The sequence below is a fragment of the Mauremys reevesii genome, linkage group 1, assembly GCF_016161935.1.
Source record: "Mauremys reevesii isolate NIE-2019 linkage group 1, ASM1616193v1, whole genome shotgun sequence".
Lineage (NCBI taxonomy): Eukaryota > Metazoa > Chordata > Testudines > Geoemydidae > Mauremys > Mauremys reevesii.
In genome coordinates this window covers 191,194,475-191,218,078 of record NC_052623.1, presented here as the reverse complement: position 1 = coordinate 191,218,078, position 23,604 = coordinate 191,194,475, and the positions used below count along the sequence as shown (strand labels likewise).

The 23,604-nt window shown below is 46.1% G+C and overlaps 1 protein-coding gene across 1 annotated transcript in view; it reads left to right on the top strand.

The window, feature by feature from the left end:
* Positions 1-466: 466 nt before the first annotated feature.
* Positions 467-23,604, top strand: part of CRYBG3 (crystallin beta-gamma domain containing 3) — a 160,491-nt gene continuing 137,353 nt past the window's right edge. Inside the window, exon 1 of the mRNA XM_039521845.1 lies at positions 467-552. Within this exon, the coding sequence (XP_039377779.1) occupies positions 548-552 (5 nt within the window). The 5' untranslated portion in view covers positions 467-547. The remainder of the gene's footprint in view (positions 553-23,604) is intronic.

Genomic DNA, 23,604 nt, shown 5'->3' with positions numbered 1-23,604 from the left:
GAGAGTTAATCCTTTTATGAAAGCTGTTCCTGTTTTCTAATGGCTTTTACGTTACTTTGTCAGCTCTATATAAATATATTTTAGTTACAAAAATGGTAAAACAATGTATAATTTTTAATGATGATTATTCTCTGTCATTGCCACGGGGAAAGATTTTAATATTTCAGAACAAAAGTGACCACAAAGTGGCAACTGCATACTTCTTAGATTTTTTTTCATCTAGAACTTAAGAAATTCATTACTTTGAGCAGATGTGTGTTAAGAATAAATGTAAATGACTTTGTTTACTATAACTATGTAACAAGCAATGTGGAAATGCTGATGACAGATTCTAGGCTGGCTATCTTGGAGCAAAAGTTAACTGTTAAATGCATTAATATGTCTTCATAATAAAAATCACTAGGGCACTGACCAATAAATTACATATTCATTTCCAGCAGACTTTAATTCCTGGAAGGTTTTCATTGCTAAGTGGACTAGAGATTTATAGGGGGGATGAAGGTGTCCTACTTTCTGCACTCCATTGAGAATGAGCACATAGTGAGATATGAAGTGAGTGGTGAGTTATCATATTCTACTCTTATTTTCACAGGTGTAAATCCAGAATAATTCAACTGAAGGGGCTACTTAAGATTTATACTGTTGCAACAGAGCAAAATTTGTCCCAAGGACTGTAAATCACACCATTCTTTCCTGTGTCTATGCACAATGCTGCTGTTGTACTCTTCTCCAAAGGTTGATGGCCTGTCAGTCTTTTACTGCTGACAAAACACTAACAACCTTACTTTATAATGCCAAATAACTAGAATGTGTTGTACCATGAAACTCTTTGTGTGTGTGTGTTTAATGCATGTGAAAGATGTCAGACTAGCAGGAGGTAATAACTCATATACCAGAGAGATTACCAAAAAACCCAACCTGTTTTAAAATGTTGATATATCCCAATTTTTATTGAAAATCCTGCATTTTGATTGGTTTTTAGCCATTAGTTGTAGAGGTGCATTGATCTGCTTGGAGATATGGATCAGCATTCAGTGCCTGGGCCAGGGAAGCTAATGATCCAACTAGCGGACCAAATTCGGTGATGAATCCTAGTCACATGCTACCTGAGGCAAGTTGCACATATGCTAAGAAGATTCATCTGCTATGTGATATAGTAGGCCTGATTGGGGGTGTTGTGTGTAGATGATATAATGGCTACTGCCTAATCTTAATATAGGATTACTTCTTAATAGTATCTTATAACTAAAACCACCACCACAATTGATATTAACACTATTCTATACCCTTAATTTGATGTGAGGCTGTGTAGTACATGCCATGTAAGTTATTTCATGGGAGCATCTGCAGTGATACAAACTAGTGCTTTATAATTAATTTACCAATGTTCAGCCAATTGGATTACTATTCAGTTGGCTGAATGTTCATATCCACATGAACTTCTTTAGAGAGCAAGTCCTTAGTTCAGTAGAATGGTTCTGTAGGAACAGATAAATCTAGTTGAGTGGTTGCTGGCATCCCACTATAAGATTAAGCTAGGTTTACTTTATTTCACTTTTCTAATGAAGGTGTTTCCCATGCTATACTAATTTGAGACCCATAAATGCCACTGTTCTAAATATTTCTTTACAACATTATTAAGTGAAAGTTTTATAATACCAATAATTTATAATACCTGTCACTTGAAGGTCTTAGTGTTTTATGAATGATCTATTAAATGTAAACGCTCCTGTGAGAGATAAATTATCCCAATTTTACGGAAAGGAACACTGACACATAGAGAGGCTAAGTAATTTTCCCTGTGACATGCAATGGGCACCTCTGAAAATCAGGCCAAGTTTATTTAGGAAGCTAAATAAGTATTTAACAGCCTAATTTTAGGCATCTAGATTTGAAAATAGCTTTGGAAAGTAGCAATTACCATATAGGCTCAGCAAGACAGTGACTTGGCAAATTATTATTTGGCCATCTTAAACTACTGTCTCTTCCAAAGGCTGTCATCAGTCTAGCCTTTGTAAAGGGAAAGAAGGACATTGGGGAATGGGGGGAAGGCATCAAGATCGTTAGGATATATGGGGAAGGAGAAGGAAGAATAAGATGTGTTTGGGGTGGAATAGAGTAAAGTACTAATGAGCTCAGAATAGCAACAAGACCAAATGATTGAACTAGATGACTGGGCAGGATACAGATGAAATTTAAAAAGAAAAACTGTATCCAAAAAAGGAAATGGATAGATAATAAAATGGAAAATATCATAATGCCACTATATAAATCCATGATATGACCACACCTTGAACACTGCATGAAGTTCTGATTGCCCCATCTCAAAAAAGAGACATTAGAAATGGAAAAGGTACAGAGAAGGGCAATGAAAATGATTAAGGGTATGAAATAGCTTCTATATGAGGAGAGATTAAAAAGATTGGGACTTTTTAGCTCGGAAAAGAGGCGACTAAGGTATATGCTAGAGGTCTATAAAATCCTGAATAGTGCGGAGAAAGTGAATGTGTTATTTATCCCTTCACATAACACAACAACCAGGGGTCATCCAATTAAATTAATAGGCAGCAGGTTTAAAACAAACAAAAGGAAGTACTTCTTCACACAATGCACAGTCAACCTGTGGAACTCGTTGCCAAGGGATATTGTGAAGACCAAAACTATAACTGGGTTTAAAAAAAAATTAGATAAGTTCATGGAGGATAGAGCCATCAATGGTTATTAGCCAAGATGGTCAGGGATGCATGCACTTGATGTCCCTAAACCTCTGACTGCTAGATGCTCAGACTGGATAACAGGGGATGGATCACTTGATGTTTGCCCTGTTCTGTTCATTCCTTTGGAAACATCTGGCATTGACCACTGTTAGAAGACAGGATACTGGGCTAGATGGACCATTGGTCTGACCTAGCCATTCTTATAAACCAATAGAGCCATTAGTTTTGCACTTTATAACAGTACAATAGAACTTCAGAGTTACAAACACGAGAGTTACGAAATGACCGGTCAACCACACACTTCATTTGGAACTGGAAGTATGCAATCAGGCAGCAGCAGAGGAAAGGGGGGGCGGGGGAGAAGCAAGTATAGAACCGTGTTAAATATAAACTACTAAAACTAGAAAAGGGAAAGTTTAAATAAAGGTTTGACAAGTTAAGGAAACTTTGTGCTTGTTTCATTTAAATTAAGATGGTTAATTTTTCTTCAGCATAGTAAAATTTCAAAGCTGTATTACATCAATGTTCAATTGTGAACTTTTGAAAGAACAACCATAAAGTTTTGTTCAGAGTTGCGAACATTTCAGAGTTATGAACAACCTCCATTCCCGAGGTGGTCACAACTCTGAGGTTCTACTGTATTTCCAGAGCTCATTTAGGATTAAATCAAGAATTGATTAGCCAAATCAGTTGGTAATCATGTGGTACAACTTTACCTGCTACACAGTTCTGATTGGCCAGAGGGTACTTCCAAGGTAAAAAGATGGTATTGTAACACTCTGTCTTTACAAACACTCAGGTATCCTTTAAATTCTTACAAGTTAAGAATGGACATTGTCAACCTGGGGGCAAACTTAGCACAGAATCAGTACCTGACAACTTTAAAAGTTATCCACTGAGCATTAGATGTAAGCAAGTCAGTGCGGCTGACAACTTTTATGGAAATAACCTCTAAACAAACTGGATTGGTTCCTAAACTAATCCAACACAATGGGAGGAAAAACACCATTTCCCCCATCTAAAGAAAACTGACCCATGTTGCAGCTAAGTGTTAAGCTTAATTCTGACAGTTCTTCGAGTGATTGCACATGTCCATTCCACTCTGTACATATACCTCGTGCACAGTCGGACATTTTTCCCTCCAGTGGTACTTATTGGAATGGCTTAAGTACCCACTGCTGCTGCATGTCACTGTGTGCCTGTATAAAGGGCCCAGCTGCCCCAGAGTCCCCTCAATTCAGGACAGTCATTGGAATTGCTTGGCTTGCTTTAGCAAGTGCTCCGTGTGCTCATTATAAATTTATTGTAAATAGTTTTCTAGTTGATTAGTACTTAGTTAATAGTGTAGACAAGATTGGTTTCTTTTTCAGGCTGCAGTTTGGGGTTTCCATTTCTTGGTATCAAGGAATGCCATGGTAACAAAGGCTTCCAACCCTATGTCTTTTGTGCTAGGCTGGTGTCTGTGAGCAACCCACACTCAAACTGCTTGAAGTGGTATGGGGAAGCTCATATTTGTGATCCTTGCCAGCTCTGCAAAGACTTGAAGATTAGGACAAGGAATGACAGAGGAGCCAGGCTAAAGTTTTTGCTCATGGAGGCAGCCCTGAGACCTCCGTCAGAGCCCAGCCATTCCGACTTGACACTGAGTGCCTTGGCATCAGTTAGGAGTGTACCTCCTACTTGGCTGAAAACTGGCACTGCTTGTCCTCCTCAGTGCCTAAGAGGCATAAGACCTATAGGCAGATTACTGAGAAAGCAATGTCGCTGGCACTGAAATCCTCTGGGCATGAGGATAAGAGTAGAGTGCAGCTGAAAACCAAGCATTCCTCTTCTCTGGTACTGCAGAAAGTGGCACTGAGGCAGGTACTGTTGAGTGTGGAGCTTGATGGAGCACCTTTTACATCTGTAGTCCCAGGACCATCTCAAAACTAACCATGCTGGAGGCATTTCTGGTAGCTAGAGATCTGCTGAGCCTTTCAGTACAAGTATTCCCAACAGTGTAGAAGACCATGCTCTTGGTACTAGCAGACAGAGAGGCGCCAGTTTTATCAGTGCAGCACACAGTATTGCGACAACTGCCATTGCTTCTGATTCTGTGCTTCACAGTACCATTGAAAGGGAAGCCTGGCATGTTGGCTGTGCTAGTTTCTACTCTGACCTGGTACTGGTCTCTGGCACCATTAGGAGCAGCTCCCCCTTGGTCAGCAGAGGGAGATTCGTCATCCTCTCAGTTGGAGATTGGCTCCTACATTTTCCAGCCTCGGAGCAGGTCTTGGTACTCTCCACCAAGGCACTATTACTTTGCTAGGGACCCTCTGGCAGAAGTGCCATCAAGCTTGTGGCCAGGTAGTCACTGGGGCCCAACACTGGTTCAATGGCCTTTTTGGAACCTGTGGGGTTCCTCCCAGTTTCTAGATCATGCACAAGCTGTTCCTCTTCTGTGTCCTTGGAGAGGCAAAGGGAGTCTACTCCCCAGTCACCACCTGTTCCTGAGCCCAGTACCAAGCAAGAGGCAGTTCAGAAGGACCCTGCTGGACAGCTAGTGGAAGAGGAGCAGCCTCAGACTGTGCTGGCTTCTTCAACCTGAGTTGCATCCCCCAGTAGAATACATGTGGCAGTCGCTTCAGGGGGCATCTTCCCCCTCTCCCTCCCATTGACTGTAAGACTAATCAAGAGGTATTGAAGAGGGTGGTCTCAAGCTTGAGGATCCAGATGGAGGAGGTTAAGGAGTCCTTCCCTATCCTTTTTAATACTTCGGCCACCGCCGAGCCTTAGTGAGCAGCCTTACCTATTAACGAGGCAATTATGGGTCCCATTAAGTCTCTCTAGCAGACCTCTTCATCCCTTCCTTCCGCCTCAAAAAGGGCTAAACGTAAATATTATACTTCCTCCTAGGGGGTTGAATATCTGTACTCTCATCCCTCGTAGGTTCTCTGGTGGTGTCAGTAGCCATTGAAAAGGAACGACAGGGCCAATGGGAAGCAATCCCCAAATCAAAGGATGTGAAAAAACTAGAAAAATGTATTCTACTGGGGGATGTAACTCAGGGTTGCCAACCAACATTCTCTTTTGGGACATACATGATTTTAATGTTTGGGATTCCATATTAAAGTTTAGGGACATGCTGCTGGAAGATGCTAGGCAGGAGTTCTCTTCTTTAGTTGATGAGGGGAAATCTGTAGTAAGAACTTTGCTGCAGACTGCATTGACTGCAGCAAACTTGGCAGGTAGGACCATGGTTTCTGCAGTGGCCAAGCTCAGGAGCTCTTGGCTGCAGTCCTCTGAACTTCTGCAAGAAGTCCTACAGACATTACAAGACCTTCCCTTTGAAGGGTCTTCGCTGTTTTTGGAGCAAACAGACTTTAAGTTCCATGGCTTGAAGGACGACTTTACAGTCTTTGAGGTTGTATACTCGCCCCATCCAGAAAACATTTCTGCCCTCCACACACCCACTGTTACTCTGCCCCTGCTCCTCATTAGTACCTGTAGAGAAAGAAGTGTAGAGGTTATAGACATAGATCACCTACTTCTGCCTCTGAATCAATGCCTGCTCCATTTAGACACCCAGGGGGTACTAAACAGGTGTTTTGATGGGTTGCTTGAAGATGCCATGCCAGTCCAGTTTCCATCTTCCCTCATATTCGCAACCGCCTTTCCCACTTCCTCAGTGCTTGGTCCTGCATAAGCTCGGACCAATGGGTATTAAGTACTGTATGTAAGGAGATGAGTCATTCCTGAACTAGAGCCTGATTAAGCCACATGCGTTGATTCTTGTGTATTGGCTGGAACCTAGCGCAAGTCGGGAGCTGGTCTGGTGACTCAAGGCAGGTATGTAAGCCTCAAAGGAGAAACAGTAGCTCAGCACCTGACTTGTGGATTGGTTGCAGCCTAGCACAGGAATGACTCATCAATGCATGTGGCTTAATCAGGCTCTAGTTCAGGGGTGACTCATCACCTTACACACCTCTAACTTGTTTCTACCTTTCCCTTTTCAGGGACCACTCACGCAGAGCAGCTACTCCAGGAGGTTCAGGCTCTCCCTCAGGGAGGAGCCATAGAGGAGGTTGCACAGTGTCTGAAGGAGGGGGTTTTATTTCCATTTTTTCCTAATCCTGGAAGCAAAGAGAGGCCTCAGACCAATTTTAGACCTGTGCCAGCTCAACAGATATCTCAAAAGCATAAAGTTTTGCATAGTAACCCTGGCTTCTATTATTCCTTCCCTGGATCCTAAAGACAGATATGCTGTCCTCAGTTAAAAGATGCCTCCTTTTAGGTGGCAATTTATCAGTCACAAAAAGTATCTCATATTCGTAGTGATGCATTCTCATTACCAGTTCACCATGCTGCCTTTCAGCCAGTCAGCAGCTCCGCAGGCTTTCAGAAAATGTATGTCAGTGGTAACTGCTTTCCTGAGGAGTTTAGGAGTGCCAATCTGCCCTTACCTCAGTAGTCAAAGGCCAGTCCAGGCTCTGGTACTGTTCAGTGTACATCTTACCCAGTCAACTTTTGACGCTCTAGGTCTACTGATCAACTCAGATAAGTCAACCCTTTGTCCAGTTCAGAGTGTAGAGTTTATAGGAGCAGTATGGACTCTACTCAGGACAGCTTTCCATCCAGACGTGAAATCCTGAACAATTTGATCTCTTGTTGCAGATCTCAAGGCTCACCCAGTCTTAATAGCTTGAAATGGTATAAGAGTCCTAGGGCATATGGCCTCATCCACATACATATTCCAGCAAGCCAGACTACATCACATCTTAATTGTTGGCTGACATTTATTAGCTAAGTTGTCACCATTGGAACTTTGTATTGAGAGTCCCTCTTGAGTATTTACTTCTGTTGATTGGTTGGCAGACACAGTCAGTGTACATCCTAGGCAATATTTCTGAGTGTTGCTGTACTTGTAATATTTATGGTATACGGTAAATGATTCCTTAAAATGCTGTCTTGCATTGTAGTGAAATTCCCTTAGTTCTATAAATTATTCCTCCATTTTTTTTCGTTCAGATGAAGAAAAGTTGATCCCCTTCTCAGACCTCCTTCAAAAGAATACAGTATTGAGCACCTCAACTGACAGTTATTCCTGCAGTTCATGCCCTTGACTAATTCTTTAACTTATTAGGTGTATGTATTTACAAAGAGGGTGGAATATATTGCAGACTTTGCAAAAATGTAAATGTAAGCTCAGGAGGAAGTTTGTCCTTTACTGAAATCCTTAACTAAGATAATTTTACTTCACTGTAAAATAAAGCTAGAGTGAACTATACTGAATCCTCTAATGTGCCAATATTAAGCCTTCTAGAAATTGTTGAGGGACTTAGCTCATGTGATAGTTTTCCTTTGATTCTAGGGAGGGAGTTGAGAGGAAGGGATGGCTTGTGGTTGTGGCATAGGACTGGGAAGTTAGGAGCTCTGAAGTACGAAACACTTCAACTTTGCCTTCACAAACACATCATGCATAAAATAAATATTTAACAATTCACACACAAGTTCTCCCTGGAAAGAGGAAGAGGGAAAGAAAGAACCACACATGAAGGGATGCTAGTCACATACATCAATACTTCTGGAAGGTGGTAGGATGTGTGAGGGATATGCTAATAACCTGAATAGAATCTAGCTTCAATTCCTGGCTCTGCCACAGACTTTCTATATGACCTCGGGAAGGTCATTTAATCTGTCTGTTCAACAGTTCTCTATTTGCTGAATGGGAATACTACTTTATATCAATTGGGGGTGGGATGGTGGATTTTCAAAGGCCCAAAGGGGAGCTAAGTGCCTAATTCCCATTGATTTTCCTAACTCCTCTTTTGCTTTTGAAAATCTTCCCCCTTAGGAGCAAGCTCTGTGAGGCAGGGATTGTCTTTTACTATATATATGTCAGGCACCTGGCATGATGGGTCCTGATCTCAGTGTTGGTCCCTGGGTACCACTAAAATAATTTTAGGAAACAGTTACCAGAAGTTTGAACCATCACTATTTTTGAACCATCACTCTTTGGACTCTGGATCATTTGAAGCTGAAAACCTCCAGGATCCTGTTAGGCAGAATTCTTACTGAATCCGGTCAGTTAAAGAGACTGGTGCAAGCACAGGAGTCAAGATTATCCTAGGTTGCCTATTTTTTTGATATTCATCCCTTCATTGCTGTCTCATCTTATTCTTCTCAACTTGGTATAATCCTTGTTGTATTTGCATCCATGATTGGATCATGATGATAACTTAAAGTTGTACAGAAAATCTTAAATATCATGAGGGAGGCATACACATTTTTCAGTCTTGTAAAACCTTTTCACACCAATAGAAGGCCACTCTTTACTTACCCATGGACAAAAATTATGATTATTAAGACAATTCTGCTTTTCCCTGCTAAATTTTTGATGTTTTTTTTTAAAGTTGATTTCAATTATGCTAATACTTAACCACCCAATCGTGCACACAAAATCTGACAGGGAATTTCTTGCATATGTCTTAAGATTTGCCGTATAGTGCATTTTTGTGCTTTTTGGAGGCTATCTGCATTATTGCTTTTACAGTAGAACCTCAGAGTTACAGACACCTTGGGAATGGAGATTGTTTGTAACTCTGAACAAAACGTTATAATTGTTCTTTCAAACGTTTACAACTGAATATTGACTTAATACAGCTTTGAAACTTTACTATGCAGGAGAGAGATGCTGCTTTCTCTATTTTTTTTAAGTGGTTTATGTTTAACAGAGTGGTTTTTTTTTTTTGTTTGGTCTTGTCTCTGTTGTTACCCTGATTGCATACTTCCGTTCCAAATGGAGGTGTGTGGTTGACTGGTCAGTTGGTAACTCTGATGTTCATAACTCTGAGGTTCTACTGTATTGTAAAATGAAACTTGTATGTACCTTCAGACAAGTTTTGAACTACTTTTTCCTATATCTGTGCTAAGATTGAATAATTTTCTGACTGGGTGATTTGTGGACTTTCTTTATATCAGCAAGTTTTATTATTATTGAAAACCTAAATAAAATGAAGGGGCAAATAAGTTCTTTCATGCAGTCTCTTTGGACTCTGGAACATTTGAAGCTGAAAACCTCCAGGATCCTGTTAGGCAGAATTCTTACTGAATCCAGTCAGTTAAAGAGACCGGTGCAAGCACAGGAGTCAAGATTATCCTAGGTTGCCTATTTTTTTGATATTCATCCCTTCTTGTCAACTATTGGGAATAGGCCACATCCACCTTGATTGAATTGGCCTCATTAGAACTGATCCCCCACTTGGTAAGACAACTCCCATCTTTTCATGTTCTGTAATATATATACTTGCCTACTGTATTTTTTCACTCCATGCATCTGATGAAGTGGGGTTTAGCCCATAAAAGCTTATTCCCAAATAAATGTGTTAGTCTCTAATATGCCACAAAGACTCCTTGTTGTTTTTGCTGATACAGACTAACACGGCTACCCCTCTGAAACCTATTTTTTTCTGTGATTAAAGAACAAGATTCTTCCTTTGGAGCAAAGTAGAGCGAGTGCTTCCTTCCAAGGTAGTATAGGAGTTCATGCTACCTGTACTACATCTGGCTGTTTTCAACGAGAGGAAGTAATTTTTGGGAAGGAGTATGACTTCCCAAAAATTTGGGCTTTGGAATAGGATTTTGCATTGTAATCTCCATCTTGAATGAAACTGAGCAAAGGTAATGTGTTCGCACAATTGTTTTTTTGACCTGACAAAAAGGACTGATATTCATGTATCTATCACAGACTTTTAAGATTCAGAATTTTCACTAATGTAATTTTGGTTTTCAAAGGCTGGGCCATCTCTGATCTTAAATATAGTTTATCTGTAGATTAGATGCACTTGTTTGTGCATATTATATAGTGAGTATTGTTTGTTTATTACTAGCCTGATATTTGTAAAGTGTTCTGAGATCCTGGGATGAAAAGTGTTTTACTACAAAGTATTATTTGTAGAATGTATATTTGGTCTCTCTATTTTCTTGTAAGAGAGATGTTTTGGTAGTCCTCACATTCTTTTGGGTAGTTGATCATTTGCACTTTCTTGTCATATATATTATATGCATTACAAATTGAAAGAAGTTTAAGATACCAGACTAATCCATCTAATTAGAACTTTACAACATAGGTTGGCTTAGCAAGAAGGTGTCAGCTTGGAGAGTGTGCTATCATTAAGGACCTGCTGAGAATCCTTGCCTTCCATTACAAGGTTTTCAGCAACAGTCAGGATCAGCGCGTAAATGCATCACCAATGGCATGTGTGCGTCAGTCTCAGCACAAGTAGTGAGTTTTTGTCATTCAGATCACACTGATGTAACTTGATATTGGTGCTGTAGAAAATGTCCTAAAAGCCCTTTTAGACTAGCCATGTTAATTAGCTGAAATTTACCAATTCTGTTATCTTTCTAAGTGATCCAGATTTTTATACCTTTTTGCCTCTTCCCCGGGTCCACTGAAAATCTGTTTTAAATGAACTTCATGATATCAGTTTTTCTGCTCATAAGGAGAGCTGAAAGACTGATATTCTTTCAAACTACTCTTCCATTTTATGTTAAGTGTTTTTGCCATTGTATAAATGTAAATAACACAAACTGCAGTGATGAGAATAAATGGAAAGGTTTCTGTAAAAATAATTTTACGCCATTTTGTAATATGAAGTTCTCCAGCCACAGGGGAAACAGTATTAATCCTATTAAAATTAGTTATGGCCTTCAGTAGCTGCATGGGAGAGCTACAGTTAATCTTAATAACATGAGCCATTTCTAGCTGCCTCCTCCGTGCACCAAAACATTTAACAATAGCAGCTGACCATGCCTCTCTTCTTAAAACAACTTTCAGCTAATCAAATTGAGGAATAGTATGTTCTTCTTCGAGTGATTGCTCAAAGCCATTCCAGTTAGGTGTGCGCGTGCCACGTGCACATTCGTCGGAAGACTTTACCCTAGCAACACTCAATGGGTCGGCTGGGCGCCCCCTGGAGTGGCGCCACCATGGCCCCGGATATATACCCCAGCCGACCCACCCACTCCTCAGTTCCTTCTTACTGTCCGTGTCGGTCGTTGGAACAGTGGAGTGCAGCTTAGCTGACCTCCACCTCCCTAGCATTCTCGTAGTTCTCGTTCTGTTTGTGTATATAGTTGAAATTTAGAGAATGTAGTTAATTATCAGTTGTTAAGTTAGCAATTAGTAGATTTAGTCGGGTTCGGGGTTTAGCCCCTTCCCGCACCGGGACCGGAGCACATGCCCGGCTCCACGGGATTCAAGCCATGCTCGGCTTGCCACAGGCCGATGCCCACAGGGGATCCGCACAACTCCTGTCTGAAGTGTCTCGGCGAGTCGCACTTAACAGCTAAGTGCCCAATTTGCAAGTCCTTTAAGCCACGCACTAAAAAGGAACGGGACATTAGGCTTAAACAGCTCCTTATGGAGGCGGCTCTCACCCCTCCGTCCTCGGCACCGAGCGCGGCCCCATCGGACTCGAGGAGCGCCTCATCGGCACCGGGTCGCACCGGTACTCCTAAGCCCTCTTGGCACCGGACATCGCCGGCACCGAAACCAGGCCTGAGGCGCTCGCTGTCACCGAGAGCAAAAAAGACTAAGACCCCTGCTGCTCCGGCACCGCCCGACACGCAGCACGAGGGCAGGGCTCAGCTGCACCGCCCGGCGCCCGCTCCCGCTGCGGCACCTGATAAGCTGACGCCGTCGACTCCGGTCCGACAAGGGCCGTTGAGTCCAGCACCTGTCTCCCCGGCACCCGCCGTGGTTGAGCTTGTCATACCATCCACACCGGAGGTATGTGAAGTGGCTAAGGACCTGATCGCACTGACGGACCCGGCTCCGCCACCACCCCCGGCACCGCCGGTGCGGGTGATTCAATCAATTGGGAAGCCGGCCCTCATTCGTCCAGCTTCTATCAGCGCACCTGACCGGCACCGCTCTCGATCGTGGTCCTGCAGGCGATCCAGATCCCGGCACCGCTCTCGATCTTCGCGCCGCTTGCAGTCCTGGCACTGCTCCACCACACGGCGCCGGTCTGACTCGCGGCACTGTTCTACCTCCCGGTCGCTGTCCTACTCACGGCACCGATCACGGTCTAGGCACCACTCCCGGCACTGCTCACCTAGGAGCCGCTCACGGCACCGCTATTCCAGGTCCCGGTCGACCTCCCGGCACCGGGCCTGTCGCAGGTCCCGGTCTCGATCTCGGCACCGAGATTCTTCACGGCACCGGTCCCCCTTCCGTAGGAACACTAGGTCTGTGGGGACATCCGCCCAGGGCTTATCTGCTCCTCCATGGCCATCCAGGCATCCGTCGGTATCGTCCCAAGCGGGCAGTTACTACTCACAAGACCGCGATGCAGATGTGCCTGAGGGCCTGTCTCAGCAAGCCCATTCTCAAGCACAGGGTGCTCAGCAGTGGCCCTTTTGGACACCATGGGCCTACCATCAGGCCCAAGGTGCCCCTCTGGTTCCCTCACGTGCTGCCTCATCGGAGCACCAGAGGCCACGGTTAGTCGTCCCCCACCGGCTGGCACAGACGACCAGTTGGCTCAAGCGTCCACCTCGCCGGCGCAGCTTGAGCAGGAACCACCACAGGACCAAGGGGAGGTACAGGACCCCCTTGTCCCCGGCGTCTCGTCCTCCTCGCAGGACGAGGCAGTGGCAGGCACATCGGCCTCGAGCCCGCCTCCAATAGACCTCACGGCGCATCAGGACCTCCTCAGGAGAGTTGCCCTCAATATAAATCTGCAGGTGGAGGAGGTCCCAGAGGTTCAGGATCCCGTCGTCAGCATCATTACAGCTGACGCACCCATTAGGGTGCCTCTGCCCTTTATTAAAACTATACAAGCCAAGGCAGACACCTTGTGGCAGTCGCCGGCCTCCATTCCGCCAACGGCGAAGGGGGTCGAGCGTAAGTATATGGTACCATCCCGGGGGTATGAGTACCTGTATATACATCCTTCTCCTTCCCCCCTAGTGGTTCAGTCCGTCAATGAAAGGGAGCGCCATGGACAGCGAACCCCGGCTCCGAAATCCAAGGAAGCCAGAAGGATGGACCTTCTAGGCCGGAAGGTGTATTCGGCGGGTGCCTTGCAACTCCGAGTAGCGAATCAGCAAGCTCTGCTGAGTCGCTACAACTATAACACCTGGGCAGAGATGAGCAAGTTCCAGGAGTTGCTTCTCCAAGACTCCCGCCAGGAATTCAAGGCCTTCCTGGAGGAAGGGAAGAAGGTGGCCAGAACCTCCCTGCAGGCCTCCCTGGATGTGGCAGACTCCGCAGCCAGAACCTTAGCTTCTGGTATCACCATGAGGCATATTTCCTGGCTGAAGGCCTCCATTCTTCCGCTGGAACTCCAATATACCATCCAGGACTTACCCTTTGAGGGTAAGGGCCTATTTTCGGAAAAAACTGACACTAGACTCCAGAGCTTAAAGGACAACCGGGTCACTATGCGGAACCTGGGCATGCATACCCCCGTGACCCAGCGTCGCACTTTCCGCCCCCAGACCTTCCGTCCGTACTCTGTGCCTAGGCAGAGGCAGGATTCTGGCAGGCGCGGTGGCCGCAGACGATATTCTGGTCCTCAAGCAGGTCAAAGCTGCGGCCCCTCCAAGCCACAGGCGGGTCCGAAGTCGTCCTTTTGAAGATGCGCCCGAGGACAGCATGCCACTCCCCGTTCGGGATCCTTTCCCTCCCTTCTCCAACCGCCTCTCGTACTTTTTCCCTGCGTGGTCCCACCTGACTTCGGACATCTGGGTCCTGCGCACCGTGAAGCAAAGATACCACCTCCAATTTGTTTCAATCCCGCCTTACCACCACCCCCCCAGTCCCTCTTCAGGGACCCCTCTCACGAGCAATTTCTCTTGCAAGAGGTCCAAACGCTCCTCGCCATCGGAGCGATAGAGGAGGTGCCAAAGGAGGAATGGGGCAAAGGGTTTTACTCCCGTTACTTCCTGATCCCCAAGTCAAAAGGGGGTCTCAGGCCTATCCTGGACCTACGGGGCCTCAACAAATTCCTGATAAAGTTAAAATTCCGGATGGTCTCCCTGCGGACCATTATCCCGTCCTTGGATCCCGGAGACTGGTATGCTGCCCTCGACATGAAGGACGCTTACTTTCACATAGCCATTTTTCCTCTGCACAGGAGATACTTCCGCTTTGTAGCGGACCATCAGCATTTCCAATTTGCAGTCCTTCCCTTCGGCCTCTCCACAGCGCCTTGAGTATTCACGAAATGCATGGCGGTGATCGCCGCCCACCTCCATCGTCAAGGGCTCCACGTGTACCCATACCTGGACAACTGGCTCATCAAGGGAGCCTCCCAGGAGCAAGTCAGGCTACATGTATGAGTGGCAAAGGACCTGTTTGCACGTCTCGGCCTAATGCTCAACGTGGACAAATCCACCCTGGTCCCCACTCAAAGGCTGGACTTTATAGGAGCTACCTTGGATTCCACTCTGGCCAAAGCCTGTCTGCCTCAGCCACGATTCCTGGCAATGTCCGCGATCATCCGCAACCTGCAGGCCTTTCCCACGACCTCGGTCCGCACTTGCCTCGGTCTCCTAGGCCACATGGCGGCATGTACATACGTCACCAAGTTCGCCAGGCTCCGCCTCCGCCCGCTTCAAACATGGCTCCATTAGGTGTACCGTCTGGGCAGGGACGTGATGGACACGTTAGTCACCATCCCGCCAAGTACACTGCGCTCCCTCGACTGGTGGCTGAACCCCTCCATGGTGTGTGCGGGGTTACCGTTCCACCCACCGCAGCCCACCCTGTCTCTGACGACAGATGCGTCATCCCTCGGTTGGGGAGCCCACCTCGGTCGCCTGCGCACCCAAGGCCTGTGGTCATCAGAGGAGCTCTCTCTCCACATAAATGTCCGAGAGCTCAGAGCGGTCCGCCTGGCATGCCACGCATTCCGCAAGCTTCTGTACGGCCGTTGTGTCTCCGTGTTTACAGACAACACAACGGCCATGTATTACATAAACAAGCAGGGAGGGACCCGGTCTTCCCCTCTTTGCCTCAAAGCCATCAATCGATGGGAATTTTGCATAGCTCATGCGATAGACCTGGTGTCATCCTTTCTCCTGGGAGTTCGGAACACTCTCGCGGATCGGCTGAGCAGATCCTTCCTGTGTCACGAGTGGTCCATAAGACCGGACATTATCCATGCAATCTTCCACAAGTGGGGCTTTCCCCAGGTGGACCTATTTGCCTCTCGCGCGAACAGGAAGTGCCAAGTGTTCTGTTCTTTCCAGGGTCACTCACCAGGCTCGATCTCGGATGCATTCCTCATTCCGTGGAAGCACCAGCTGCTTTATGCATTCCCTCCATTCCCGCTGGTGCACAAGGTTCTGTTAAAACTACGGCAGGACAGGGCACATCTAATACTGATTGCCCCAGCGTGGCCCAGGCAACCCTGGTACACCACGCTCCTCAGCTTCTCCGTAGCCACACCGATCACCCTCCCCCTCTGCCCAGACCTTATAACTCAGGAGCACAGCAATCTCTGTAACCCGGACCTTCCAGCCCTCCACCTCACGGCGTGGCTCCTGCATGGCTAGACACCTTGGAGTTGCATTGTTCCGCCCCTGTGCAGCACATTCTGCTCAGTAGTAGGAAACCTTCCACTCGGTCCACATATTTGGCCAAATGGAAGCGTTTCTCAGCCTGGTGTGCTTCACAGGCTCTTACTCCTTCGGGGACCCCCATTCCAGTCATTCTGGACTACATCTGGCAGCTTAAGCAGCAGGGCCTTGCCATATCCTCCCTGAAAGTCCACTTGGCGGCCATATCTGCTTTCCATCCTGGAGAGGCTGGTCACTCTGTGTTCTCTCATCCGGTGGTCGCTAGATTTAGGAAGGGACTGGAACGCCTCTACCCTCAAGTTCGTCGTCCTGCCCCCACCTGGAACTTCAACCTGGTATTAAACAAGCTTATGGGTCCCCCCTTTGAGCCGCTGGCAACCTGCTCTCTACTGTACCTATCATGGAAGACAGTTTTTCTGGTGGCCATCACTTCGGCCAGGCGGGTCTCCGAACTTCGAGCACTCACTGTAGACCCCCCTTACACTGTCTTTCATAAGGACAAGGTTCAGTTGCGGCCACATCTCGCCTTTCTCCCTAAGGTGGTTTTGGCCTTCCATACTAATCAGGACATCTTCCTCCCAGTTTTCTTCCCTAAACCTCATTCCTCCCCGCGGGAGCAGCGGTTACACTCCTTAGATGTCCGCAGGGCGCTTGCATTTTACATTGACCACACAAGGCCCTTCCATAAATCCCCCCAGCTTTTCGTGGCAGTGGCAGACCGTATGAAAGGCCTCCCTGTCTCAGCACAGAGGATCTCCTCTTGGCTAACAGCGTGCATACGCACATGCTATAACTTGGCCCATGTCCCAGCGGGCCACCTCACTGCCCATTCTACCAGGGCTCAGGCTTCCTCTGCCGCGTTTCTGGCACACGTTCCGATCCAGGAGATATGCTGTGCGGCGACCTGGTCTTCGGTCCACACGTTTGCTGCCCACTATGCTCTAGTCCAGCAATCTAGAGACGACGCGGCCTTCGGCTCAGCGGTTTTGCATTCCGCCACATCTCTCTCCGACCCCACCGCCTAGGTAAGGCTTGGGAATCACCTAACTGGAATGGATATGAGCAATCACTCGAAGAAGAAAAGATGGTTACTCACCGTTGTAACTGTTGTTCTTTGAGATGTGTTGCTCATATCCATTCCAAACCCACCCTCCTTCCCCACTGTTGGAGTAGCCGGCAAGAAGGAACTGAGGAGTGGGTGGGTCGGCTGGGGTATATATCCGGGGCCATGGTGGCGCCACTCCAGGGGGCGCCCAGCCGACCCACTGAGTGTTGCTAGGGTAAAAGTCTTCCGACGAACGTGCACGCAGCGCGCACACACCTAACTGGAATGGATATGAGCAATACATCTCAAAGAACAACAGTTACAACGGTGAGTAACCGTCTTTTCATAGTTAAAGGACCCCAGAAATTGTTGTGAAGCTGGGTGCTGCATACTCAACAATATAAATTTAAAACAGGGCAGGGAGGAGAATGATCCAATCAACATAACTTCATAGCCAAATAGTTTATACCCTAAAAATCTTTGCAAGTAAACTTGATATATAAAGTATGTACAGTTGAGATCTGAACTTTAATCAGTTTTATTATACACATTCATTCTGCAATGAGCACATGGGTTTGAAATCATAATGTAACATAATATATATAGTTATTTCAGCATCCAGAAGAGTGATTATACGTTACCTAGCCAAAAATGGATGGAAGTGGTTACATGAGATTCTGTTTTCACACTTGTGGTCTCATTCTAGATGTTAGAAACCTTGTCATTATACGCTGTACTGCAGAGAGGACAAATAAGAGGTGCCTCATGGACCACCCAATAATAAAATAAATAAATCTCAGATTTGTGATACTTTTACCCATGAGTGCATTTTCTGAAGAGAATCAAGAAGTATGGCTGGCAATATTCATGCTAAATCTATTGATCAGTATATTTCTTGATTTAGGAAATAAAAAAGCAAAGAGGTTTGTTTTTTTTTGTTTTGTTTTTAAGGTAATAAAATACATCAGATATTTAAATGAAAAAGAAAACTAAACTGTACATACATTTAGGATGACTATACTTAAAACTATAAGATCAATTCCTAATGTATTAGCCCAGAAAGAAATACCTTGTGGAGGGATGTTTTGGTACCGTCTAGTTGCTATAATGTTTGCAAGGAAAATGTTAAAATTATGGATTTAAGGCCTATATTGTACAATAGTGATAATTAGACAAATCAAACAATCTAAATGCAGTTTTAAAAATCATAAATCAGTACATAAAATTATTTTCTTTCCTTCTTTCTCTCAAACTAAGCAAAACAATTTACTAAAACATTTTAAAGGGCCTGTAAAAGGAGAGAAATTCTGAAAGCACAATCAGTTAAAATGTCACCATCTGTTCACATTGAAGAAACAAAAAGGAGGGATGTTTTCCTGGAGTGCAAGCCATTATATTTTGAATGGCAGCAGAAAATAACAGATTGTGGAGTGGATACAACTTTCTCTCTTACTTGAGGTAGTGACTCTAGTGAAAATTTTAGCAGGATGACCTGAGAAACTAAATGTAAACATCTGGGAGGCGACTGGGCCTGAAGTTCTCTGTTTCTGCGGTTCATGCTGAAACTGTTTTAATGAGTTTTTGCTACTTTGGGCAATATCATTTTACCTCATACTGGCCATACATGGCTATTGTAATTTGAGGCAGATGACAGTGTCCCTCCATCTGCTTGGCTTGCGTGTGTTAGGGTACGTCTACACTACGGGATTATTCCGAATTTACATAAACCGGTTTAGCAAAACAGATTGTATAAAATCGATTGCGCGCGGCCACACTAAACACATTAAATCAGTGGTGTGCGTCCACGGTCTGAGGCTAGCGTCGATTTCTGGAGCGTTGCACTGTGGGTAGCTATCCCGTAGCTATCCCATAGTTCCCGCAGCCTCCCCCGCCCGTTGGAATTTCCGGGTTGAGATCCCAGTGCCTGATGGGGCAAAAATCATTGTCGCGGGTGGTTCTGGGTACAGCCTCACCCCTCCCTCCCTGAAAGCAGCAGACAACCGTTTTGCGCCTTTTTTGCTTGGTGAACTGTGCAGACGCCATAGCACAGCAAGCATGGACCCTGCTCAGCTCAATACTGCAATCGTGGATGTTTTAAACACCTCGCGCACTCTCGTGCAGTATATGGTGAACCAGGACCTTCAAACCGAGGCGAGGAGGAGGCGGATACGGCAGCGCGGCGATGACAGTGATGAGGACGTAGACACAGAATTCTCTCAAACCGCGGGCCCCTGCGCTTTGGAGATCCTGATGGTAATGGGGCAGATTCTATCCATTGAACGCCGATTTTGGGCCCGGGAAACAAGCACTGACTGGTGGGACCGCATTATGTTGCAGGTGTGGGACGATTCCCAGTGGCTGCAAAACTTTCGCATGCGTAAGGGCACTTTCATGGAACTTTGTGACTTGCTTGCCCCTGCCCTGAAACGCCATAATACCAAGATGAGAGCAGCCCTCACAGTAGAGAAGCGAGTGGCGATAGCCCTGTGGAAGCTTGCAACGCCAGACAGCTACCGGTCAGTCGGGAATCAATTTGGAGTTGGAAAATCTACTGTAGGGGCTGCTGTGATGCAAGTAGCCAAAGCAATCACTAAGCTGCTGCTACGAAAGGTTGTGACTCTGGGAAACGTGCAGGCCATAGTGGATGGCTTTGCTGCACTGGGATTCCCTAACTGTGGGGCGATAGATGGAACCCATATCCCTATCTTGGCACCGGAGCACCAGGGCACCCAGTACGTAAACCGGAAGGGGTACTTTTCCCTGGTGCTGCAAGCACTGGTGGATCACAAGGCATGTTTCACAAACATCCACGTGGGATGGCCAGGGAGGGTTCATGGCCTCGCATATTCAGAAGCGCTACTCTGTTTAAACGGCTGCAGCAAGGGAATTACTTCCCAGACCAGAAAATAACAATTGGGGATGTTGAAATGCCTGTCGTTATCCTGGGGGACCCAGCCTACCCCTTGATGCCATGGCTCATGAAGCCATACACAGGCAGCCTGGACAGTGGTCAGGATCTGTTCAATTACAGGCTGAGCAAGTGCAGAATGGTGGTGGAATGTGCATTTGGCCGTTTAAAGCGCGCTGGCGCACATTACTGACTCGCTCAGACCTCAGCCAAACCAATGTCCCCTATGTTATTGCTGCTTGCTGTATTCTCCACAATCTCTGTGAGAGTAAGGGGAGACCTTTATGGTGGGGTGGGAGGCTGAGGCAAATCACCTGGCCGCTGATTATGCGCAGCCAGACACCAGGAGATTAGAAGAGCACACCAGGAAGCGGTGCGCATCAGAGAAGCTTTGAAAACGAGCTTCATCAATAGCCAGGGTACAGTGTGACTGCTGTGTTTGTTGATGAACACCCAACCCCTTGATTGACTCATTCCCTGTAAGCAACTCACCCTCCCCTTTGAGTACAGCTTACTTATGCAAATAAAGTCACTCTCATTTAAAAATCATGAATTCTTTATTAATTCATTATAAAAAAGAGGAGAGAAGTAAGGGTGTGGTTTGGGAGGAGGATAGGAGGGATGGAGAAGGCCATTAAAAAATTTCACAGTAACAACATCCTTCTGGTTGGGCTGTCCACGGGGTGGAGTGGGCGGGTGCAGAGCCTCCCCATGCGTTCTTACGTCTGGGTGAGGAGGATGTGGAACATGGTGAGGGTTGAGGGTGGTTATACAGGGGCTGCAGCGGCACTCTGTGATCCTGCTGCCATTCCTGAAGCTCCACCAGATGCCGGAGCATGTCAGTTTGATCACGCAGCAGCCCCAGAGTTGCATCCCGCCACCGCTGATCTTCCTGCCGCCACCGCTGATTTTCCTGCCGGTCTTCCTGCCGCCACCTCTCATCTCGGGTGTCCCTCCTGTCCTCACGTTCATTGGCATCTTTCCTGTAATTTGATACCACGTCCTTCCACTCATTCAGATGAGCTCTTTTATTGCGTGTAACTTCCATAATATCCGAGAACATTTCATCTCGCGTCTTCTTTTTCCTCTGCCTTATCTGTGCTAGCCTTTGGGATGGAGGAGGGATGGTTGAAAAATTTGCAGCTGCATGAGGGAGAGAAATATTTAAAAAGATACATTTTACAGAACAATGGTTATACTCTTTCACAGTGAACAGCACTATTCACCTTACATAGCACATGTGATTTCCCTACAAGGTCGCATTTTTCATCTTAATACTGAGAGCCTGCAGCTCTGGAGTTACAGATCTCACAGACACAGGTCCGGGCATCAGAATTCAGCTTGCATGTGGCCATGGTAAGCCACTGTCTTTCGGCTTCTGTAGTGATTTACCCCTCCCCCCAATGCATGGCTAATACCATGCTAGCTCCCTGCTAATCAACACCCTTCCCACCCCCCCACCCACTGCGTGGCTGGTAGCTTGGGGAAGATCCCCGCTGACCAAACACAAAAAAGATCATCAGCATTTCACTCCTCCCCTCCCCCCGCTTGGCTACGTGCAGGAAAGGATTTTTTTTAAGCTGCTGCAGTCCACGAACCCAGCAGGAAAATGGCCATCCCCCTTACTTAAATTCCTGATTTTTAACCAGGTTATCCTGAACGATATCACTTTGCTGAGGATAACACAGCGAGATAAAGAACGGATGCTTCTTGAATGCCAGCAATCACCGGGACCATACGCTGCTATGCTTTGCCATGCAATGATACCTGATTACTTGCTACATGCATGGTGTGGTAAAGTGTTCTACCATGGTGGGCGGAACAAGGCTGCCTTGCCCAGAAACCTTCTGCAAAGGCTTCTGGAGTACCTACAGGAGCGCTTCATCGAGATGTCCCTGGAGGATTTCCTCTCAATCCCTGGACATGTTAACAAACTTTTCTAAGTAACTATACTGTCTGCGAATGCATCCCAAGTCCTCAGGGCAAATCAATCATTAAAAAACGCTTGCTTAAAAAACAATGTTTGCTATTTGCAAAGGTACACTTGCCAGAGGTCCCTTCCATGGCGTCATTGTCTGGGATAGTTGCTTGGGAGGGCTGGGAGGAGGGTAATTCCGTCAGGGTGAGAAAAAGCTCCTGGCTGCTGGGGCTCACGGAGTGCTGTGTGCTCTCTGCTAGGTCGTCCTCCTCTTCTTCATCTTCATCTTCCCCGTCTGCATAATCCTCAGACATGGCAGAGATTACAACCCCCACCTCAGAATCCACGGTCAGGGGTGGGGTACTTGTGGCGCAGCCCCCTAAAATTGCATGCAGCTCAGCATAGAAGCGGCATGTTTTTCGACCTGCCCCGTACCTTCTGTTTGCTTCTTTGGTTTTCTGGTAGGCTTGTCTGAGCTCCTTAACTTTCACTCTGCACTGCACTGAGTCCCTGCTGTGGCCTTTATCCGTCATAGCCTTAGAAATTCTTTCAAATACTTTTTCATTTCGTCTTTTGGAACGCAGTTCTGTTAGCACTGAATCCTCTCCCCATATAGCGATCAGATCCAGTACCTCCCATGCAGTCCATGCTGGGGCTCTTTTTCGATTCTCAGGAGACTGCATTGTTACCTGTGCAGATGAGCTGTGCGTGGTCACCTGTGCTGATGAGCTCTCCACGCTGGGGAAGCAGGAAATGAATTTCAAAAGTTCGCAGGGCTTTTCCTGTCTACCTGGCCAGTGCATCAGAGTTCAGAATGCTGTCCAGAGCGGTCACAGTGGTGCACTGTGGGATACTGCCTGGAGGCCAATACCGTCAATTTGCGGCCACACTAACCCTATTCCGATATGTTAATCCCGATATTAGCGCCACTCCTCTCGTCGGGGAGGAGTACAGAAACCGATTTAAAGAGCCATTAAAATCGATATAAGGTGCCTCCTAGTGTGGACGGGTGTGGCGTTAAATCGGTTTTACGCTCCTAAAACCGGTTTAAACGCCTAGTGTAGACCAGGCTTCAGTAACATCTTTAATGTTAACAGCTGTGTTAATATGCTGTGCCACTTGCCACAGGGTAAATACGCATCCTAGGGCATAAGAGTAAACTTTCCCCTACATGGAAAATATAGATGGTTAATGCTGGCTTGTTATAGCCAGGCATGCCTGTGTCTCTTATTTTATTTTTATGCCTAATTTATTTATTTAGAATGCACTTGATGGCCAAAGACTGCTGGGAACCTGACAAGATAATAAATGTATTACAACTACAAAAGTAACACAGACCAGCTTTGGATAAATATAGTTTACAGTATGAGTAGAACACTTATCTGTGTGCCCCCAACCAGAACTGTCATTGCATATATGTTGATGTTGTTTCTGTTTCCTGCCC